Genomic DNA, 22,141 nt, shown 5'->3' with positions numbered 1-22,141 from the left:
TTTGATGTTATCGGTACTTGAATTGATAGAACGGACCATCTCTTTTGCTTCAGATATGGACCCCGTGATCAACATAAAGATATCATCGATATATCTTACATACTTCAGGATGCGGTCTTGGTAGGGTTACAGAATATGTCTGGTTTCGAAACCAAACATGTAACCATTGGCGTACATGGGTGCCATGGCTGCCCCCATGGATGTCCCAGCAATTTGTCTATACCAATCCGTCTCAAACCTGAAGTAATTCTGGGAAAGAACTATCTCTAAGAGCTCCAATGTAAACTCTATAGGAGGTCCCGTGCAGTGCATAGACTGCGATAGTATCGATCTCATTGCATCTATTCCATCTTGATGGGGTATCACGGTAAGCAAACTTGACACATCACACGTCAATAGGACCACCGGTCCAGAGGGTAATGTCGTCTCACATAGTACTTTCACAAAGCTCGGAGTGTCCTTTATACAAGTAGGAAGATGTTCAATTGGTTCTTTAAATAAAAAATCCAGCCATTTGGCTAAAGGTTCCAGAATGCCCCCAATTGCCGAAACAATGGGGCGACCTGGAGGTTTATCCATACTTTTATGAACCTTAGGTAATGAATAAATCACAGGGGTTCTAGGTGTAGAAGCTTGGAGGTATTGGTATAGTTCCATAGAGATGTAATTAGACCGCAACCCTCTTAATAAGCACTCTTCAATCTGATTGATCACTTGATCCGTAGGGTCCTTCGATAATTTAACGTAAGTATTGTGGTCCGACAATTGTGATAAAATTTCAGAGCGGTAGTCAGAATAATTCTGGATGACAATGCCTCCCCCCTTGTCGGCTGGTCTAATTACAATCTCTTTATCGGCAGCCAAAGATTTGATGATAGCCCGATCGTTCTTAGTACAGTTTGAATGGTGTGGATAATTCTGTTTCAAATGGTCAGTAGACTCTTTATGCACTGAGCATAAAAAGGATTTAATAGATGTCTGGTTAGGCATAGGGTCAAATGTACTCTTCATTTTGAACTTATTCATGGGGTTGGCTATATCCATAGTTTTAGTCTTGAAGAAGACCTTTAATCTTAAAGATCGACCAAATTTATATAGTTCCACTTCCCAATCCAGGGGATTTGCTCCAGAGGTGGGGACAAATGACAAGCCTCTACTGAGTATTTGAACTTCCTCCAGTGTCAGGGCTCTAGAGGATAGATTGAAGATTACCGGTAGCGAAGCACTTTCTTGAACTAGGTCATACTTTGCCATCTATGAAGCTAATGGCTATCGATCATGTCCCTATGCCTAGGAGGGGTGGCGACCGCAAAAAGATGCTCCTACAACGAGAACTGTTTTGGATAAGGACACTACAAACAGTTCATCCTCATGGACTAAATGAAAAATATTCATTATCTGTGTTCTTGTGATTTAAATTGTATATAACCTGACGGATACTGAAATAGGAGATGGGGGCTCACCCTTGGGGTTAAGCTACCTCCCTGTATACTCAGTTTTGAGGATGGTTATTCCTCTCCCCTTTGGTTTCGATGGTTACCGGTTCAAATAGAACGATGTCATGGGTGCCCACCTTTTTGGGTGGAGTCACTACATGTGTTCTTTACTGTGGTATCCGGTTCTATCCATAATTGTTTCTTAATATGTTGGATTTTAGATGGTGATACGATAGCAATATCTTGAGGCCGATGAGGGGATATACTTTGGAGACCGGATGAGATGAAGGTGGGTTAATGATGCCAACCCGGTGGGATAGGCACATTCCCTTGACGCCTCATAGATGATGGTAATAAGTCTAATTATCCCCGTTAGGTTGTGTATACCTTCCTTCTTATTTGCTTGTTTGTTTTTTCTAATGTGATGGGCTGCTTTATGATATAGACTGGGGGTGGTATTATTCAGGGATATCAGCTGTGGCTGTATATATGCTCCTGTTTTGTATTACATTTAAGAGGATATTTGCTTATCTCTCTATTTAATTTTCAACTAAAATAATAATACCCTCATATTTTGGCATTCATGTGTGCTGCTCCTTAAGAGGTATATCTATTTTAGCATTCTTTGTATTAATGCATTAATAATGTTTATACTCCTAATCTCCCTATTCAACAGGGATATATTCTATACTGGGGTGTTTCTAACATGCAATTTTGCATATACTATACTTCTACTGCCTCCTTAGCCTTTTGTGTGTTGTTTTGCTTTTAATGGTTACCATGGAGCTTTTCTCCATGGTAACAACCTCCCCATGATGCTGCCGGACGGGTGGTCACGTGTTGTGGTAATGACGCCGGCGCTACGTAATGACGTCATTTTGACGCACGCACTGACGTCGGCGGAACCCGCGGGAGACCCGGACTGAGCTGACAGGGAGATGCAATTATCTCGGTGGCGGGTAAGTTGATTGCTAATATGTATTGTTGTATATATATGTGTTTTTACAGTGTGTGTACTAGTCCTGATGAAAGTCTGTGGTTAACAGACTGAAACGTCGATTTTTGCAAGCTGATTAAAAGTTAAGTTTTATTTTTTGATTTACAAGTCCTGGGAGTGCTATCTTGTTTTCTTTATATATATATATATATATATATATATATATATATACACACACATACATTCATACATACACAGCTGTGCTCAAAATAAATTGTGACCTTTTGGCATTAATATTAAAAATATGACTGATCATGCAAATATAATGTACCGTATTTATTCGAGTATAACGCGCACACGTGTATAACGCGCACCCCTAATTTTCGATTAAAAATCGGTATAACATTTTGTACCATTTTTAATAGAAAATTAGGGGTGCGCGTTATACTCGAATAAATATTAGCCCAGCAGAAGAGGGAGGGAGTGGGTGCTCCGATAATACCTCCCAGGACCGCCGGGCTCATTACAAGCCCGGCGGTCCTGGGGGGGTGGGCAGCAAGCGTTTACTCACCTCCCAGCAGCTCCTCCAGCTCCCCAGTGTAAATCTCGCGAGACCCGCGGCCGTCAGAGGTATTATCGGAGGTATTATCGGAGCACCCATTCCCTCCCTCTTCTGCTGGGCTAATATTTATTCGAGTATAACGCGCACCCCTAATTTTCGATTAAAAATCAGTACAAAATTTTGCGCGTTATACTCGAATAAATACAGTATTTTATTGAAGTATAGTGATCATATGAAGCCATTTATTATGACATAGTTGTTTGGCTCCTTTTTAAATCATAATGATAACAGAAATCACCCAAATGGCCCTGATCAAAAGTTTACATACCCTTGAATATTTGGCCTTATTACAGACACACAGGTTAACACCCACAGGTTAAAATGGCAATTAAAGGTTCATTTTCCACACCAGTGGCTTTTTAAATTGCAATTAGTGTCTGTGTATAAATAGTCAATGAGTTTGTTAGCTCTCACGTGGAAAAGAACTGTCAAAAGACCTGCGTAACAAGGTAATGGAACTTTATAAAGATGGAAACGGATATAAAAGGATATCCAAAGCCTTGAAAATGAGTCAGCACTGTTCAATCACCTATTAAGAAGTGGAAATTTCAGGGATCTCTTGATACCAAGCCAAAGTCAGGAAGATCCAAGAAACATTCCAGCCACAACTGCTAGAAGAATTGTTCGGGATAACTTTGAAGAAAAAGAAGAAGAAAAACTTTGGAAAAATATGGTGTGGTTGTTTCAAGGAACACAATACGACGATACTTGAACAAAAATTAGCTGCATGGTCGAGTTGCCACAAAAAAGCCAGTTACAATATGCTCGACTCCTCACAGCTTCTGGCACACGATAATTTGTAGTGACGAGACCAAAATAGAGGTTTATGGTCACAATCATAAGTGCTATGTTTGTTATCGGGGTCAACAAGGCCTATCGTAAAAAGAATACCATTCCTACTGTTAAGCATGGTGGTAGATTACTGTTTGAGCTCTAAAAGAAACATAGAAACATAGAATGTGACGGCAGATAAGAACCAATACTTTCATTTCTAAATACTTTCATTAGTCCCTGGCCTTAGGACAGCCTTATGCCTATCCCACGCATGCTTAAACTCCTTTACTGTGTTAACCTCTATCACTTCAGCTGGAAGGCTATTCCATGCATCCACTACCCTCTCAGTAAAGTAATACTGTCTGATATTATTTTTAAACCTTTGTCCCTCTAATTTAAAAGCACGGGTAATCTTGTGAAAATTGATAGCAAGATGAATGCAGCATGTTATCAGAAAATACTTGCAGATAATTTGCATTCTTCTGCTCAAAGGCTGCACATGGGACGCTCTTAGACTTTCCATCATAACAATGACCATAAGCCCAAAGCTAATTTGACCCTCCAGTGGTTACAGCATACAAAGGTGTAGGTTCTGGAGTCTCCTGACCTTAATATAATCAAGCCTTATAGACAACTATTACAAAACATTGCATGCTGTCATTGATGCTAAAGGGGACAATGCACAGTATTAAGGATCCGGGTATGCATATTTTTGAACAGTGGTCATTTTTTTTTCTTTCTTGCCATGTTTCGTTCTATGATTTTGCCATTCTCTTTTAAGCTACAGTTGAATATGAATTCCATAAGAAATAAAATAAATGTGTTTTTGCCTGCTCACTCATGTTTTTCTTAAAAAATGGTACATATATTACCAATTCTCCAATGGTATGCAAACCGTTGAGCACAACTGTGTGTGTGTGTATATATATATATATATATATATATATATATATATATCAATAATAAATATAAATGTAAGAATTATCTAGTAGCTATAAAACATCTAATAAATAAAAACAATTTCAATATAGGTGCGCTGTGTCTTTAAGACCAAAAATACTTTAACCCCTTAAGGACACATGACATGTGTGACATGTCATGATTCCCTTTTATTCCAGAAGTTTGGTCCTTAAGGGGTTAAAGTGCAGCAAATGTGAACAAGTGCAGTATGCATTAAAGTGCAATTATTTATCGTGAAAAAAGTGCAAGAAGTGGTAAAAATTGCACACTAACTCAAAATTTCATATGTAGGTCAAAAGTCTCAGAGTACATAAAATAAAAAAAATAAAAAAAGTACAAATAGTGTGTGTGACAATAAAACAAATTAAAATGGATGTAATTTACACTCACAAAAATAGGGCAGATAAGCCTGCTATAACTGAAGGCTTCCAAAGATATTTCCTTCTCAGGCAAAAAGTGACAGAGGCAGTAGATCCACTTTTCAAATTTATTGCACAGTTACCATACATTCGCTTTGTTCCCAAAGGCCTTTCCCTGCTGTTGACCCCATAATGACCGCGACATACAGGGTACGTCAGACAAAAAATGATCATTAATGGCCGTTGACGTACACTGCACGTCCGCGGCGAATTAGAGCATTGGAATCGATCAGGATCTCTTCCCGCTGCTCTAAGGGTATTGCAGCGATGCCTCGATGTCGAGGCATCCTGCAATACGCCCCCTTACTGCCGGGCCGCCGGGTGATCGCTGTCCTGGAGCGATCACTTCCGGGTTGCCCCACGTGGCGCCCAGCAGTGAGGCAGAGCATCAGAAGCTATTAGGCTTCCGATGCTCTGCCTGTGCTGAGTGCCTCAAAGGTTTGCCATTTGGCTCATCCCTCCTGGAACATCAACCCTGTTACATATCTTAGTATCCTCAGCAAAAAGACATACCTTACCATCAAGACCTTCTGCAATATCACTAACAGAAATATTAAAGAGAATGGGTCCAAGTACAGATTCCTGAGGTACCCCACTGGTGACAAGCCCATGCTTTGAATATACTCCATTGACTACAACCCTCTGTTGCCTGTCACTCAGCCACTGCCTTACCCATTCAACAATATTGGAATCCAAACTTAAAGATTACAGTTTATTGATAAGCCTTCTATGTGCAACAGTGTCAAAAGCCTTACTGAAATCTAGGTAAGCAATGTGTACTGCACCACCCTGATCTATTATTTTAGTTACCCAATCAAAAAAATCAATAAGATTAGTTTGGCATGATCTCCTTGAAGTAAACACGTCTCTGATCTTGAAATACATGTGATTTTTAGATGTTCAACAATCCTATCCTTTAACATGGTTTCCATTACTTTCCTCACTACTGAAGTAGTTGCCCGACTCCTCCCTACTACCTTTCTTGTGAATGGGCACAACATTCGCTAACTTTCAATCTTCTGGGACTACTCCTGTTAAGAATGATTGGTTAAATAAATCTGTTAATGGTTTTGCTAGTACACCACTAAGCTCTTTTAATAACTTTGGGTGTATTCCATCAGGTCCCATTGACTTATTTGTCTTTACTTTTGACAGTTGAAATAGAACCTCTTCCTCTGTAAACTCACGTGTAATAAATGACTCATTTATCCTTTTTCTTAACTGAGGTCCCTTTCCTTCATTTTCATCTGTAAATACCGAACAAAAATATTCATTGAGGCAGTCAGCTAGACCTTTATCCTCTTCTACATACATACCTTCTTTTGTTTTTAATCTAACTAATCCTTGTTTTACTTTCCTTTTCTCATTTATGTATCTAAAAAACGTTTTGTCCCCAATGTATACAGATACACCTATTAGTGAATGAAACACAAACTCAATGGGTAATAGATAGAAAATTCTTAACAATACGGTCTCAAAGACATCATCACCAGTCTAGAAAAAAGATGATCTACAATAGATCATCTTTTTTCTATATTGTTTTGAGGACTGAGATCATCTTTTTTCTAGACTGGTGATGATGCCTTTGAGATCGTATGGTAGCCCAGGGATGAAAATTACCCCCATAATGGCATACCATTTGCAAAAGTAGACCACCCAAAGTACTACAAATCGGGTATATCCAGTCTTTTTTAGTAGCCACTTAGTAAAAAAACACTAGAGTTCATATTCGTTTGCAAAGTGAAAAATGCAAAAAACCAATATGAACGCTAATTCTGGTAAGTTACATAGTTCATAGCTGAAAAGAGACTTGCGTCCATCAAGTTCAGCCTTCCTCACATTTGTTTTTTTCTGTTGGTCCAAAAGAAGGCAAAAGAAACCCAGTTTGAAGCACTTCTAATTTTGCAACAAGCTAGGAAAAAAATTCCTTCTTGACCTCAGAATGGCAGTCAGATTTATCCTTGGATCAAACAGTTATTACCCTACATTGAAAGATTATATCCTTGAATATTCTGTTTTTGCAAGTATGCATCTAGTAGCTGTTTGAACATCTGTATGGACTCTGATAAAACCACTTCTTCAGGCAGAGAATTCCACATCCTTATTGTTCTTACAGTAAAAAAAACCTTTCCTTTGCCTTAGACTAATTCTTCTTTCTTCCAGTCTAAACGCATGACCTCGTGTCCTATGTAAAGTCCAGTTTGTAAATAGATTTCCACACAATAGTTTGTATTGGCCCTAAATATTTTTGCATAATGTTATTATATCCCCTTTCAGGCGACCGTTTTATGAACTGAATAGGTTTAAATTTGTTAGTGTTTGTGACTAAGTGGCTACTAAAAAAAAGTAGCCACAATCACATTGCCGGGAGGGGCGAATCTGCCAGAGGGGGACTGCCTGGGCTCTCAGGCAGTCCCCAAGATCGTAAATGCCGACAGGGAATTGGGTAAATAAATAGGACGGCGTGGACATTCTATGCTGCCCTATGGCATTTAGGACCGTCCCCTTTAGGACGGAATAGAACGCCCGCCATTCTTAAGGGGTTAAAATACATTCTAATGTGTCTCTACTGTCCATAGTAAAAGAAAGGTGAAAAAGTAAACTACATTACACTAAACGTACAAGCCATAGAATATGATTAGAAATAGAGATAAAATATGTTATTAATCCCGTTATTCAGGACAATATGCCTAGGTAAAGCTATGTCCTGTTTTCGGGACTGTTTTTATCAAAACAAGATTGACCTGTAAAATAAGTAAACTATAGGGAACAAGTCCCAATCCACCATCAAGTTCCTTTGTAGGGTGAATTTCATAAGGGGAAAAATATACTCTGTTAACGTGTCAGTCAAACTTTCAGGGTGATTGTAATCACTTAAATGAACACTGTCAGAACTATAGTCCCGCCTCTATCATGGGCGTCCGCAGGTGGGGGGCAAGGAGAGGGCCCCCCTTCCCCCCCCCCCTTGATTTTTCAGCTGGTGCTGCTATTTTTCGTTTCAGTGTGAGAATACACTTTCAATACTGGCGCCGGCCAGTAGGAGGCGCTGTGTGTGGAGAGACAGGGATAGGAAGCTACAGCTTATCCCTGCTTCTCTCTGACTGAATTCGCAGGGGAGCAGCACACTCCCAGCCTGCAGAGACAGCCTACAGATCAGGTAAGTGAGGCATGGGGGGAGCAGCCCAGAGATCAGGTAAGTGAAGGATGGGGGGTGAGACAAAAGGAGCAGGAAGGGTCAGCAAGGAGCAAGAGGGGTCAGCAAGAAGCAGGAGGGGTCAGCAGGAAGGGTCAGCAAGAAGAAGGAGGGATCTGCAAGGGGCAGGAGGGGTCAGCAAGGAGTAGGAAGGGGCAGCAAGAAGCAGGATGGGGTAGGAAGGGTCAGCAAGGAGTAGGAAGGGTCTGCAAGGAGCAAGAAGTGTCTGCAAGGAGCAGGAAGGGGCAGCAAGGAGAAAGAAGGGGCAGCAAGGAGCAGGAAGGGTCATAAAGAATCAGAAGAAGCACAAAGGTAAAGTAGGAGAAGGAACAGAAAGGGTCTCCATGGAACAGAAAGGGTCAGCAAGGGGCTGCAAAAAGCTGGAAGGGGCTGCAAAAAGCTGGAAGGGGCAGAAAGAAGCAGGAAGGGTCTGCAATGAGCAGAAAGGGGCAGGAAGGGACAGAAGGAGCAAAACAGTAAAGGAGCAGAAATGAGAAGGAAGGGAAATCAAGGAGCAGAAAGAGTCAACAATGATCAGGAAGGGGCAGAAGGAGCACAAAGGTAAAGTAGGAAAATGAACAGAAATGAGCAGCAAGGAGCAGGAAGGATCTGCAAGGAGCAGCAAGGGTCTGCAAGAAGCAGGAGGGTGCAGCAAGGAGCAGAAAGTGGAAGCAAGGAGCTGGAAGGGTCTGCAAGAAGCAGGAGGGTGCAGCAAGGAGCAGAAAGTGGCAGCAAGGAGCTGGAAGGGTCTGCAAGAAGCAGGAGGATGCAGCAAGGATCAGGGAGGGTCTGCAAGGAGCAGAAAGGGATCAGAAAGAGAAAGGAGCAGAAGGGCGCAAAATAAGCAGAAAGTAGCAGAAAGGTAAAGGAGCAGAAGGAGCCAAGGAGGAGAGAAGACCGTGTCAGAAGATAAAGAAGAACGTGTCAAATGAAGGAGAAGAAAATGAGATTGGAGCAGGAAGGACAAGTGAAGTGATCCACTTCATTCTGGACACCACATGATAAGGTGTTGGTATCTGGGCATGGCAGGGAAACTTTGGACCTTCTCATCTCTCCAGGAAAAAAAATATCAGTGTTATTGTGTTCACTTTTATTTACTGTTTATTTACTTTATTTACTGAGTGTCAGGAAACACAGAGGGTCGCTGGGTAGGGGTGCCGCTGTTTGGCTAGAGGGTCAGCTGGCACTCTAAGCCATTCAGTATCTCACCATTTATAAAAACTTAAAACATTTTTATGAACCAGGAACTAGAAATTGGTGTAGAGCCTCAGCTGATCACTCAAGCCAATCAGCAGCACCCATGCCTGACGTCAATCTGCACTTCCTGACACTGCGTTTAAGAAGCCGAATACCACTCAGCGACCTGGAGATCTGGAGCTAGAGGAAGCCTTTGGGGTTAAACCATTTGAGAGCGGTTTCACCCATTAAAGGAAAGAGCGCCAAGGGGCCTCCTTGCATCATAGCATTTTCATTTAGATTAAGTTGTTATGATGACCAGAATGTTCCTTTAATTTGAAAAGGAACACTATAGTGTCAGGAATACAAACATGTATTCCTGACACCATAGTTGTGAAAACGCTATTCACCCTGGCTTTATGTGATAATGACTATGCTCCTCCCCTTCATGACACTGTCAAAAAGGGGCCAAGCATGGATGTCATTACAATTATGCCCCCCCTGAAAAATTTCTTGCGGACGCCCATGGCCTCTATATCATCGTTGTAGGTCTGGTTGCAGACTGCTCTAGACTGAGCATCTCTAATTATCTAACCATAGATGATCAAGGTCTTTATTACTTTAAGAAAACCTACATTATTAATTTTTAAAGAATTTTAATTTGAACAAAAAATGTATGAACATATTTCCTGTTACATATTAAGTAAAACTAAGGCTGGAATTTTGTCCTGAGATGACTGATTAAAGTTAGGAAAAAAATATGTATACACAGACAGACATACAGATTGAATATTATATATCTATTAAAAGACAAAAAAAGGACTTCCACCAGAATGACAGGCCTTGAGCAGTAGAAAGACCTAGTGCATCCTCTAATGAAAGCTGACTGCTTCCTGAAGCTATGCCTCTCATTGAGCCTATAGAGCAAAGGCATCATGATGTTCAGTCGACTGTCTGGGTCATACATGACACAAGCCTCTTATAATAGAGCAGTAAAGTGGAACCGTCTCTGCCAGAAGCAGCATTACAAATGCTCTGTCAAGAGGAATGTGTCCTCTAATCACTGCACTGTTGAAGCTAACCCAGCTCTGACACAACAGGATTAAGCAAATGGTTACCATTACAAACTAATATTGCCATATGTTTTCATGTTTCATCAGATAAATGGTACCAATCTTTTAGCTCCTACAGGCATATTTAAAGGGACAGAAATAAGTAAAACTCATACTAAAAAAAGTAAACGTAGGAATATCCTTCCCTCCCTACGATAAAGGACTGAGGATCCAGTGAAAAAGGTATTTATTTAAAACATATATAAATATTGTGGCAAACGTGCCCTTGCCAAGAGCTCTTGGAGGAGCCTGCTTGCTGCCTCAGGACTATTGGCCATGCTGAAAGGCTATTAAAAGACTGGGTTTGTGGGATTCCCTTGGAATGTTCAGGAACCAAACCAACCCACGAACTGCAGACCACCTCTGAGTGTATTCACTCTTGCTAACTTTTCCTGACAGTTCTATCAGTCTGGGTTCTAATTGTGCGTCTGGGTGGCCGCCATTCGTATGAACTAAAATCGGAAACAAACTCCCGTACACCGCTGGACTTGGATGAACGCCTGCCCCTTCCCCACACACATCAGGAGTGCGCCATTCGGTAGGTTTGGTTCATACAAACAAACGCTACCAAGAAGCCAGAGTATGCGTTTGGTATTTCTTTCAAATGGAACTCCCGAAGTTGACCGGCCAAAAGCACAAAACGCCCTGGAACGGTTTTGGGCATAGGACCATGTGTGCGACCGGTCTGAACTTTCACACGGTGGCATTTCGGCTCTGTTCGTGAATAATTTTGAGACTGGAGAAGTCATTATAAATTGCATTTTCAGTTGAATTTGGGACACTACTTGACGCATTTGTTGTGTTGAGCTATTTCAATTGTTGTGGTTTGATTTGTTCATTGCAAACAGCAGAAAGTCTGTACATTTTTGACAATAAACCTGATTTTCAATGGGGGTTGAATAATTTTGTTATCTGCACTCATTTCACTTTAACTCCTCTATCACACAACTCAACTTTGAATTCTATGTGTCGTCTATATGTCGTGTATATCAAGCACTTTTAGTTTTTCTGCGTAAACACCATTGTATTTTGTAAATACCACAGAGTGCACCACTCCTTTACATTCTAATATAAATTTTCAATGTGGGTTTGCACCAGGGCGGATTTCAAATTAATTATTGGGAACGGGTGAGTGCGAAGCTATTTATGAGTGTGTGTGTGTATATGTGTATGTATGTATGTATATATATATATATATATATATATATATATTTTTTTTTTTTTTTCATAAGAGGCCTTCTCTCACCTGTCAATCAACTCTTTGTTATAGACTCCTGTGCTGAAGAATTGAGTTACAGGGAGAGCAGGCAACAAAGGCGAAAATCCATTCCCCAGAGCCACCCTTTTAAATTTCTTACCCTCTTGTTTTTTTAAAAAAATTCTTTATTTTGTCGTGCACAAAAGATACGAGGCAAGCAATTCCACAGCTATTGCCAGCACATTAGTCAACATTTAGAAATCGTTTGGCATATCAGAACATTGCACATTTTATAATACAATGTATATTGGTCAAACATGAGAACAACATATCAGCTACATGACCCTCTTGGTTTTTATATCTTATAATTGTCTTACCCACTTTAGTGTATCTCACACCTCTCTTCTGTGTCTCTTACAACCCCCCTCATGACCTATAACCACCCCTTGTATGTCTCTTGCAACCCCCCACACCACCTGTTGTGTCATTTACAACCCCTTTTGTGTGCCTTACAACCCCCCTTGTGTGCCTCTTATTTCCTCCCAGCCCCTTCGTGTGTCCTGTTTTTACTCTTCTGCAGCCCATCTGTATGTCTCCTTCCCCCAACCCCACACAAATGTGCCCTAGGCCACCATGCACTGGCCCTGAAAACATGCCAGCCCACCAGGAATTCTCCCGGTATCCCGGTGGGCCAGTCTAGCCCTGTTACAGAAGTTATGTCATGTTCAGACTGTATTATCTTAGCTAGTTTTCTGTCATCTGCAAACACGAACAATGAATTTCAATGATCACATTAAGATAATTTATAGAGACAAAAATATAAGAGAAATGGACCCAGGCCGGCACTTCACTTGTCTTTGTAAATAAGATACCTTGTTCTTGTTTTACATTACATTTTAGCTACAACAGCCCCACTCTTGCCCAATTCTCGTTACTAAAATCAAAGATACCCTTTTTGTTAATTTGAAATGTTGGGAGGTACGTAATGGCTACAATGCTTAGAGTATCTGTTTAACAGTTTTGTGAAATATGGTTGGCACAACCAAATGAACAACTCATTTTTTTTTTTTAAATCTTTTCTGGATAAAGACACACATTATGAGTTAGAAAAGATTGTTTTAAGCTTAAGACACACATTTCAACCAATCTACCATTGGAACTGAAAGCAAGAGTTGATTGAGGTTATATACATCAGGGCCTCCTCTGCCCCATTTATGCATTGTTATAAAACACTTTATGATTTAGACAGATTGAACCAGGACAGCTTTGCATTTGATAGAAATTCAAATTTAAAGCGGAACTGTCACTGTCTGGGGACTTTGCATAATTTGCAAAGACCCCATATGGTGAAATCGGCACTGGGGATCCAGTGACTGGGAGGACAGGCAAAGGTGAGTTTAACTTACCAGAACCTGTCCCTCAGAGGTACCGTCATTGTCTTACTGTATGTTCTCTTCTGCTCCTGGCACTTTTAGTGTCACTGAAGTACTTTAGGGCATGCACAACAGTACAGCATTTTGGTCTATGGAGGATCCGGGTGAGAGCATGGAATCATGCATTGATAGAGTCAATTGCAGCCACAAGAAACAAACCGTCCTGTACTCTATAGTCCAACCCTGCTGAAGAGCTCTAGAATGAGAAAATGGCCCTGTATTTGTTCTGCGCAGCGCAATCAAATTTAATAACATGCTTGCACTGTGTTTCCTTTAACTTGTCTCTAGTGTCTCCATAAGTGGGATACCATAGGACAAAAGGGCCAGGAAAGCGTATCATGCATGTGTTTGGAGCCTGCTTGTGGGATTGTGTGTGTAGAGTGAGTTACTGTGGTGTGGTATTGTGTAAATAAGTCAATTTCATTCGTGTTTGTGGTGTAATATGTGTGGCTAGGGGCTGTAGAGTGTGTGTGTATAGGGGGCATAGTGTGTAAAGGACCCAGAGTGTGTATAGGAGAGTGTTTATGTGTGTGTATATATAGAGGATTCAGAGTGTATATAGGGATCTAGTGTGTGTGTGTGTGTGTGTGTGTGTGTGTGTGTGTGTGTATATATATATAGATTACATGATCCAGAGTGGAGTAAGGGATCTAGCATGTATCTGGAGCGTAATGTGTGAGGGGTGCTGTAGTACATATATATGTCTGGATGTATTGTATGAGTGAGGGGTGCAGTGTGTTAGGTGTGCTGTGTGTATGTGTAAATATGTTTGAGGGATTGTGTGTGTGGGGGGGGGGGACAGATTTAAATATATATGTATTTTCTTTTTTAAATTTAAATAAAAAACAAACTTTATATCCCTCCCCCCCTCCTTTCTTACCTTTAGCCTGGTCCTAGTGGTGAGAATGAACTCTAGACTGCGAGTGGTAACAGCGGCAACGCTCCAATCTCGCGAGAAGAACCCGGCAGAGCTGCAGGTTAGAGGTCCGCCGGGTGCTCTCTCCCTCCCTCCCCAGTCAGCGGCTGCTTGCTCGTGCTAGTGGGCCAGTGAGGGAGATCTTTTATCTTCCCACCGGCCCAGGAAGGCACACAGCAGGGCCGGCACATGGACAGGCTGGGGAGATCCTCCCCTGCCGGCCTCGGTCCATGGCCATCGCGGCCCAGTGGCATTTGCTCGGTACACCCGATGACCAGTCCAGGCCTGGCAATATGCTATTTAATTACTGTTTAAACTATTCAAATTCAAACATGATTGTGGATGTTTTTTATGATATGGAAGCAAATATCCACTTTGTAGTGACGTTGTTAGCCCAAAATATTTTGTCCCCTTATACATGTCACATCCAAACAGGGTGGAACATCTGGTAAAATTAAAGGCTTGGGTGGTATATTACTCTTTACATGCACACATACCAATAAAACTCGTTTAAGAGGCTAAGAAAATGGTAGACAATGAAATAAGAGATAATAATACAATTAAAAAAAAACATGTACCAGTGTATACACCTCCCCAACGTGGTCACAGCAAAAAATGAGTAATATTACCAATATGCTGTGACCACATTGGTAATATTACTAATTTTTTGCTGTGACCACGTTGGGGAGGTGTATACACTGGTACATGTTTTTTTAATTGTATTACTATAATCTGGTGCACAAGGGAAGCACTAGGGTACTGGTTACACGATTTATTGTATATACAAAACTGTCATAATTTCAGTGACGCGCCTACTCACTATTTTAAATTTTTTTAAATAAGAGATAAAACTTAAGTGGCAAGGAAAATAGGTGAGGAGGGTAATGGGGGATCATGTTTTTGTCTAGATAATAGAACAATACCATAAGTCTAAAAGCCTGGAGGACTGGTGTTTGCCAATCTAACACTTTCATTTTACAATGTTTAGGACATTAAAAACTACTGTGGTATCACAGACGTCTATAAAGTATATGCATAAACAGCAACTCACCGGTTGTAATGTCTCCTCTTGCCGTCTGCTTTGGCTTTGTCTGTTTATGAACGACCACGTTGAGAGTTTATAATGATTCAGAAGGCAGATTATCACCACTACCATCACGGTTATAACAACAATTATGATAATTATCTGGACAAACTCCAGCTCCGCTGAATAGAAAAAAAAAGAAAAAAAAAATCATTACGTGAAGAGTATAGCATGTATAGATAAATGCAAGTAAAGGCAAGTATAGGTATGAGGGTTTCAGAAAAACATCTAGCACATCGCTGACTACATTCTTAGAGCACAGAAAACAAAAGGGAGATTGGTGGGGGAATACCCAGAACTTGCATTTCTCTGCAGTGGTGCTGCTTCCAAGTTAAAAAAAATATATATAATACAGATTAAGGAAACAGCGCACACACAAAAACCAATATCACTATAGGGTGTAACTGAATCTCCATGTTTATTTGGATAGGGAAGTATCCTTATAAAATTTAAAACGGTATGATTTCATTTGTGCGTGGGTGCTGTTCACATGGTTTGTGTTTTGTATACATTCTTAGAGCACTCAAAGCTAAGCTTGCCACTGTAGATGTTTGTGCTCTCAGGTGTTTAAGGCTATCTAGGCTTTATAGCAAAATGTATTACCAATGTCCACAAACATTTCCAGAGCCACATATTTTCCTATTTACTGTGCTTAAGATTCAACCCATAGTATTAGGACAATATATTCTACCCAAAATCTTTTAGTGATAAACCAATAGTCTCATGATGTTCTAAAGAATATTTTGCCAATTTATATTAAAGCACATGCCTTTCTTTGCTTTGCTAATTTTTTTTCAAAACTTCTTAAGAACATTGCACATTTCACAAATCTTCTGCCAATTATATTCTTGCTAATTAGCTTGACAAAAAGCTGCCAACATCCTTCGATTTGATAGCGTCAGTCTCCGTGCAATGGTGTCTTAATAAACCCAGTGACTCCATTGTACGAGAGCTAATTCAAACAGGAACTTATGTAACAAATAAGAAAATGAAGAATTTGATTTCTTTTTGTTACAATGCCAGTATTCATGTTGATCTATAAAAATATGAATTCTCATATTAACCTTATTGCACTGAACAAAATTATAAACGCAACATTTTTGTTTTTGCCCCCATTTTTCATGAGCTGAACTCAAAGATCTAAGACTTTTTCTACGTACACAAAAGGCCTATTTCTCTCAAATATTGTTCACAAATCTGTCAAATCTGTGTTAGTGAGCACTTCTCCTTTGCCGAGATAATCCATCCACCTCACAGGTGTGGCATATCAAGATGCTGATTAGACAGCATGATTACTGGACAGGTTTTGAGGGAGCGTGCAATTGGCATGCTGACTGCAGGAATGTCCACCAGAGCTGTTGCCCGTGAATTGAATGCTAATTTCTCTACCATAAGCAGTTTTCAAAAGCGTTTCAGAGAATTTGGCAGTACATCCAACTGGCCTCGCAACCGCAGACCACGTGTAGCCACACCAGCCCAGGACCTCCACATCCAGAATCTTCACATCCAAGATCGTCTGAGACCAGCCACCCAGACAGCTGCTGCAACAATCGGTTTGCATAACCAAAGAATTTCTGCACAAACTTTCAGAAATTGTCTCAGGGAAGCTCATCTTCATGCTCATTGGGGTCTCGACCTGACTGCAGTTCGTCGTTGTAACAGACTTCACTGGGAAAATGCTCACATTCGATGGCGTCTGGCACTTTGGAGAGGTGTTCTTGTCATGGATGAATTCCGGTTTTCACTGTACAGGACAGATGGCAGCCAGCGTGTATGGCATCGTGTGGGTGAGCGGTTTTCTGATGTCAACGCTGTGGATCGAGTATTTTATGGACAAAGAACACAGGTGCATTCTATTGAAGATAGATTTACAAGATCCTAAGGCTATTTGTTGTGCCATTCATCCACGACCATCACCTCATGTTGCAGCATGATAATGCACGACCCCATGTTGCAAGGATCTGTACACAGTTCCTGGAAGCTGAAAACATCCCAGTTCTTGCATGGCCAGCATACTCACCATACATGTCACCCATTGAGTATGTTTGGGATACTCTGGATTTTTGTATACGACAGCATGTTCCAGGTCCTGCCAATATCCAGCAACTTTGCACAGCTATTAAAGAGGAGTAGACCAACATTCCACCAGCCACAATCAACAACCAGATCAACTCTATGCGAAGGAGATGTGTTGCACTGCGTGAGGCTAATAGTGGTCACACCAGATACTAACTGGTTTTCGTAACCCCCCCCAGCCCCCCTCCCCCCCAGATCCCTCCAATACAGTAAAACTGCACATTTTAGAGTGACCTTTTATTGTGGCCAGCCTAAGGCACACCTGTGCAATAAGCATGCTGTCTAATCAGCATCTTGATATGCCACACCGGTGAGGTGGATGGATTATCTCGACAAAGGAGAATTGCTCACTAACATATATTTAGACAGATTTGTGAACAATATTTGAGAGAAATAGGCCTTCTGTGTACATAGAAAAAAGTCATAGATCTTTGAGTTCAGCTCATGAAAAATGGGGGCAAAAACAAAAGTGTTGCGTTTATAATTTTGTTCAGTGTATATTGGTACAAAACACTTCTTGTTCTAGATGTACGAAATTATATGTAACATTGATTTGGCATATAGATATCCCTAACAATTGTTCAGTTTATGCACAACTAAAACTCCTAAAGAGGTTATTTGTGCACAACCAGCAACTACTCACATTTAAGTGGAGTTTTTTTTTCATATTAGACCAATGGTCATTAAAGTGTAAGCCTACCTGTCATGTCAAGGCATATCTGTTAGTCTCAAACTAACAATTCGCCTTACAACTCTTAGCAAAGGCAAAATTAAACAGAAAGGGGTATTTTTCTTAACACCTACACACTTATTATCCCTTTATAGGGTACACATGGGGTGGGGGGCATCAAAGGTACGTGACTGTGTAATACAAAAGCAACTACAAACTTACATGCGCTCCAATTTCTACTATTCCTGGGAGGCAATGACTGTAGTACTCATCAGCCCCCGTATATAGAATCAAAACAAAACAAAAAAAAAGTTACCTACTCATTATCCCAAATCCCTATGCACATTTAAAGGGTTTTTTCCTTGTATCACTCCAATGATAATTAACCCCTCCCCTTCTCAATGTTAGGGAGTGCTATGCCATCCTACAAAAGGAGGGATTTAATGAAATGGCAGCACAGAACTTATCTTTGGGTCGAATACTTACCCTTGATGCAAACTGCGATCACGGGACCTGCCTGACAGCCCAGGCAGACCCTCTGCTATGGAAAATCCACCACAGAACAAGAACCCCCCCCCCCCCCATCACATGGGAAGCTCACAAAAGTGTAAACAACAAATAGTGCTTCACCACATATATCACCTGCATGCAAAACTCTGCAGATCAAATGTTTCATCTCCTGGACCAGATCGATAAGGTTGTGAAACACTACTGCTCCACTCTCTGTGATTTGAATACACACAAATCCCAATCTACTACATCGGCACAAGACACCAGCATACGTACCTATCTCTTCTAATATGTATACTGCCACATCCTCTCTGACTCGCTGGAGGTCCTGGAGGCCACCCTCACATTGTAGGAAATGGCCTTCGCAGTTAAGTGCTCCAAAACAGGGAAATACCATAAGCAATTTGCACACACCCTATACCCGCACTTCATCTCAGCATTTAATTCTATAACTGAGGGCCACAAGTTACCCGTTCAAACACAGGCTGCCAACAACTATTCTGCCTACAGAAAGCAAGAATGTTGAGCAGTGTGCAAGCTACCGTGCCATATCCCTGTTTAACTGTGATCTCAAGTTGTTTGCCAAGATCCTGGTGCTCCTCTGGTTGTCAACTGAATCTGTATTACATTATATCTATAGGTGCAGATCATTGAACCCAGGCATTTCAGTTGGAGTTGGCTTCAAGCTCTCTAAAAGCGTGAGTGCAATATACTATCCACCTCACTTCTCAATACTTTTTCAACTTGCTACACTATTAGTTCCCACTTTCTCTTATTTATCGTCACATATATCTCTTAAAGACATTTCATGCACTACACCTACCCTTCTGTTGTATTCTGCTTCCAACCGGACAAGAGGGACAACTATTTTGGTGACTAAGCGTCGTTACTGAACTTTATCAGTATTTAGAAATGCAGAATTTATGTTTTAATTTTAAACAAATACACAAATTAAAATAAATGAAGAAAAACTTTGGAAAGTATGAATGTTTGTAAACGTGTTATAAACTTGGCTATAGGAACAACAATAATTACTTTGTCAGTATTCAAGTTGTAAAATGGTATGTCTGCAATACTTTTTTTGCAATACATTTTTTTGTATTCAGACTTTTAATGTAGCTCTTGTGTACTAGTTGAATGCCAGACATCTTATTATATAAAGATTTGTCTGAACCTTGGTCCTTAAAGAGGGTAAACAACTTTTGATAAATCAACAGTAGATTATAAAAGGACACCAATGACAAACATTATCTACATTAACCTTGAGTCACATTATGAAATAGCAGTCTGAAAAAGGCAATTGTTTAGTTCTATGTAAGTACTTGTTTCGTTTGGTCAGATATTTCTACTATCAAACAGCCAATAGGACATTCCTAAACTATGAATAAAGATCAGTATGAGGACATAAACAATGTAGGTGGTTCTAATGGAACTAAAACTAAATAGCAAAGCAGGCCACATAGACTACATGATGACAAATGAATAGGGCATATACGTGCTAGTGCAATATGTATAGTTTTGATTAAAAACAACAAATTAGGATCTGCTTTTTTTGTTATTATTTCTGGTGTTACTAGGAGTGTTTACTTTTAGATAAGTTTTGTAACAATTATTTTTTTCTAATGTCAGATAGAAATTTACAGAAAATAATCCAATTTAAGGAACACTATAGGGTCAGGAATACAAACGTGTATCCCTCACCCTATAGTGTTAAAAACACGCTTAACCCCATTAACGACGCTTGATGGAAATTTTACGTCACATCAGACCTACCGTTAAGGACGCATGATGGAAAATTTCCTTAATTTACTAAAGTTAACCCCAGATTGCCATGATCGTGGGGTTAACGCTCCTTTTCAAGGCAGACCAGGAGCACCTGATCGCTCTGACACCCTGTCAAAGCGAGCACATGTGCTGCAGGGACTTCTGCTCTGCCTCCCTGTGCTTTCGCATTCAGTGTGAAGCGCAGGAAGACGAATCAGCAGTGATCTTCTCCCAGTGTGAAAAAAAAAAAAAAAGTTACTTTAAAATCCCACCCACCTTTACCCATTTTAAATAAAAATTAACCCCTTCCCTGCCAATTGATCACTGACTTCAGTGATCAATTGGCGGGGACTACATTTTACTGTGATCTGATTTTATTTTAACCCTCAGGGGTTAAATTTATTTTATTAATTTAAATATTTAAAAAATATATATTTAGCTAGCTGGGGTGGGGAATTGAGGAATGTGGTGTTAGGCTAGCTAAGGGTTAACGTTACACGTTTTTAAAAAAGCTTTAAAAAGTTAAAGTTACATTTTTTTTTAATAATGTTTCAAAAAAGTGAAAAAAAATCCCACCCCCCTTTACCCAGTCCTAATAAAAATTAACCCCTTCCCTGCCAGGTGATCACTGCCTACCGTGATCAAATTACAGATCACAGTATAATACTTATATTTTTTTTACCGCTGAGCGTTAACTTATTTTTTTTAACCCTCAGGGGTTCTATTTATTTAATTAATATAAATATTTTAAAATTATATATATATTTTGCTAGCTGGGGTGGGTGGGAGTTATGGGAAATTGGGGAATTTACTGTAAGCGCTGCTTACTGCTAGTTAGGGGTTAACGGTAAAAAGAAAGTTTATACAAATTTTAAAAGTATAAAAAAGTTTAAAAAAGTAGAAAAGGGGGGGGCGTGGCCGACCGCCGAGCAAGATGGACGTCTGATACTCTGCTCCGGCACGAGGGCTCCACTACACTTCATTTTAATTGAGCTGAAACCCTAATACCTCCACCAAACCGCAATGGCAGCGACCAAAAGCAAGAAGTCTACCTCCAAAGCCGACAAAATGAGCTTCTTCGGGCATAAACCCCCCATCTTAGCTGACCCACTGCAGGCAGCCACGCACGAGGGCCTGGACGACGCCGCTCCCAACCCCTCTCTGATGCTGCCGGCAGACTCCCGACCCACAGACTGCCTAACACGGAGCCATTTCGAACAAGCCATGGAAACTATGGCTGAAAAATTAATACTTACCTGGCAAAAGACGGCTGACCAAATCCAGAGGGAGGTGAGAGATCTCTCGGCCAGAACCTCTGCTGTAGAACAACGCCACCACGAGCTGGAGACCAGCCAGGCAACTGTCGCGGAACAACTCCAAGTTCTTCAAAAGAAAATGGAGACAATGGAAGAGCGCATGGTGGACCACGAGGACAGGGCACGCAGGAACAATCTCCGGCTCCGCGGCATCCCTGAAACAGTTCTCCCCGAAGATCTGCAGGCCTATGCAAGAGGCCTCATGAGGGCGTATGCCCCTGATATCCCGGCAGACATGCTTTTAGTGGACAGAATTCATAGAGTAATGAAACCAAAGAATCTGCCAGACTCTGTACCACCGGATGTCCTGCTTCGGGCCCACTATTTTCATATAAAGAAACTGGTCCTCCGAGCTCATAGGAACAGGATGGAACTCCATGACGACTTCCCCACTGTCTGCATCATGCCGGACATTTCTTCAGCCACTCTCCGTCGCAGAAGGGATTTCACCCGAACCACCACGGCACTCCGCACCCACGGCATACGCTACCGGTGGGGATTCCCCACGAAAATGCTTATCACCAAGAATGGGAAAACGACCGTTA

At 40.9% G+C, this 22,141-nt stretch overlaps 2 protein-coding genes across 4 annotated transcripts in view; both read right to left on the bottom strand.

The window, feature by feature from the left end:
* LDLRAD4 (low density lipoprotein receptor class A domain containing 4) overlaps nt 1-22,141 on the bottom strand; it is a 585,185-nt gene that overhangs the window by 18,215 nt on the left and 544,829 nt on the right. For all 3 annotated transcript variants that reach the window (XM_063451607.1, XM_063451608.1, XM_063451609.1), the window contains one exon: nt 15,228-15,382. In XM_063451607.1, coding sequence (XP_063307677.1) covers nt 15,228-15,382 — 155 coding nt within the window. The remainder of the gene's footprint in view (nt 1-15,227; nt 15,383-22,141) is intronic.
* RNMT (RNA guanine-7 methyltransferase) overlaps nt 1-22,141 on the bottom strand; it is a 542,662-nt gene that overhangs the window by 146,649 nt on the left and 373,872 nt on the right. The gene's annotated exons all lie outside the window — the stretch shown is intronic.

Source organism: Pelobates fuscus, chromosome 4 (assembly GCF_036172605.1).
Source record: "Pelobates fuscus isolate aPelFus1 chromosome 4, aPelFus1.pri, whole genome shotgun sequence".
Lineage (NCBI taxonomy): Eukaryota > Metazoa > Chordata > Amphibia > Anura > Pelobatidae > Pelobates > Pelobates fuscus.
Note: the sequence above shows the minus strand (reverse complement) of the source record. Positions and strands in the feature narration are given on the sequence as shown.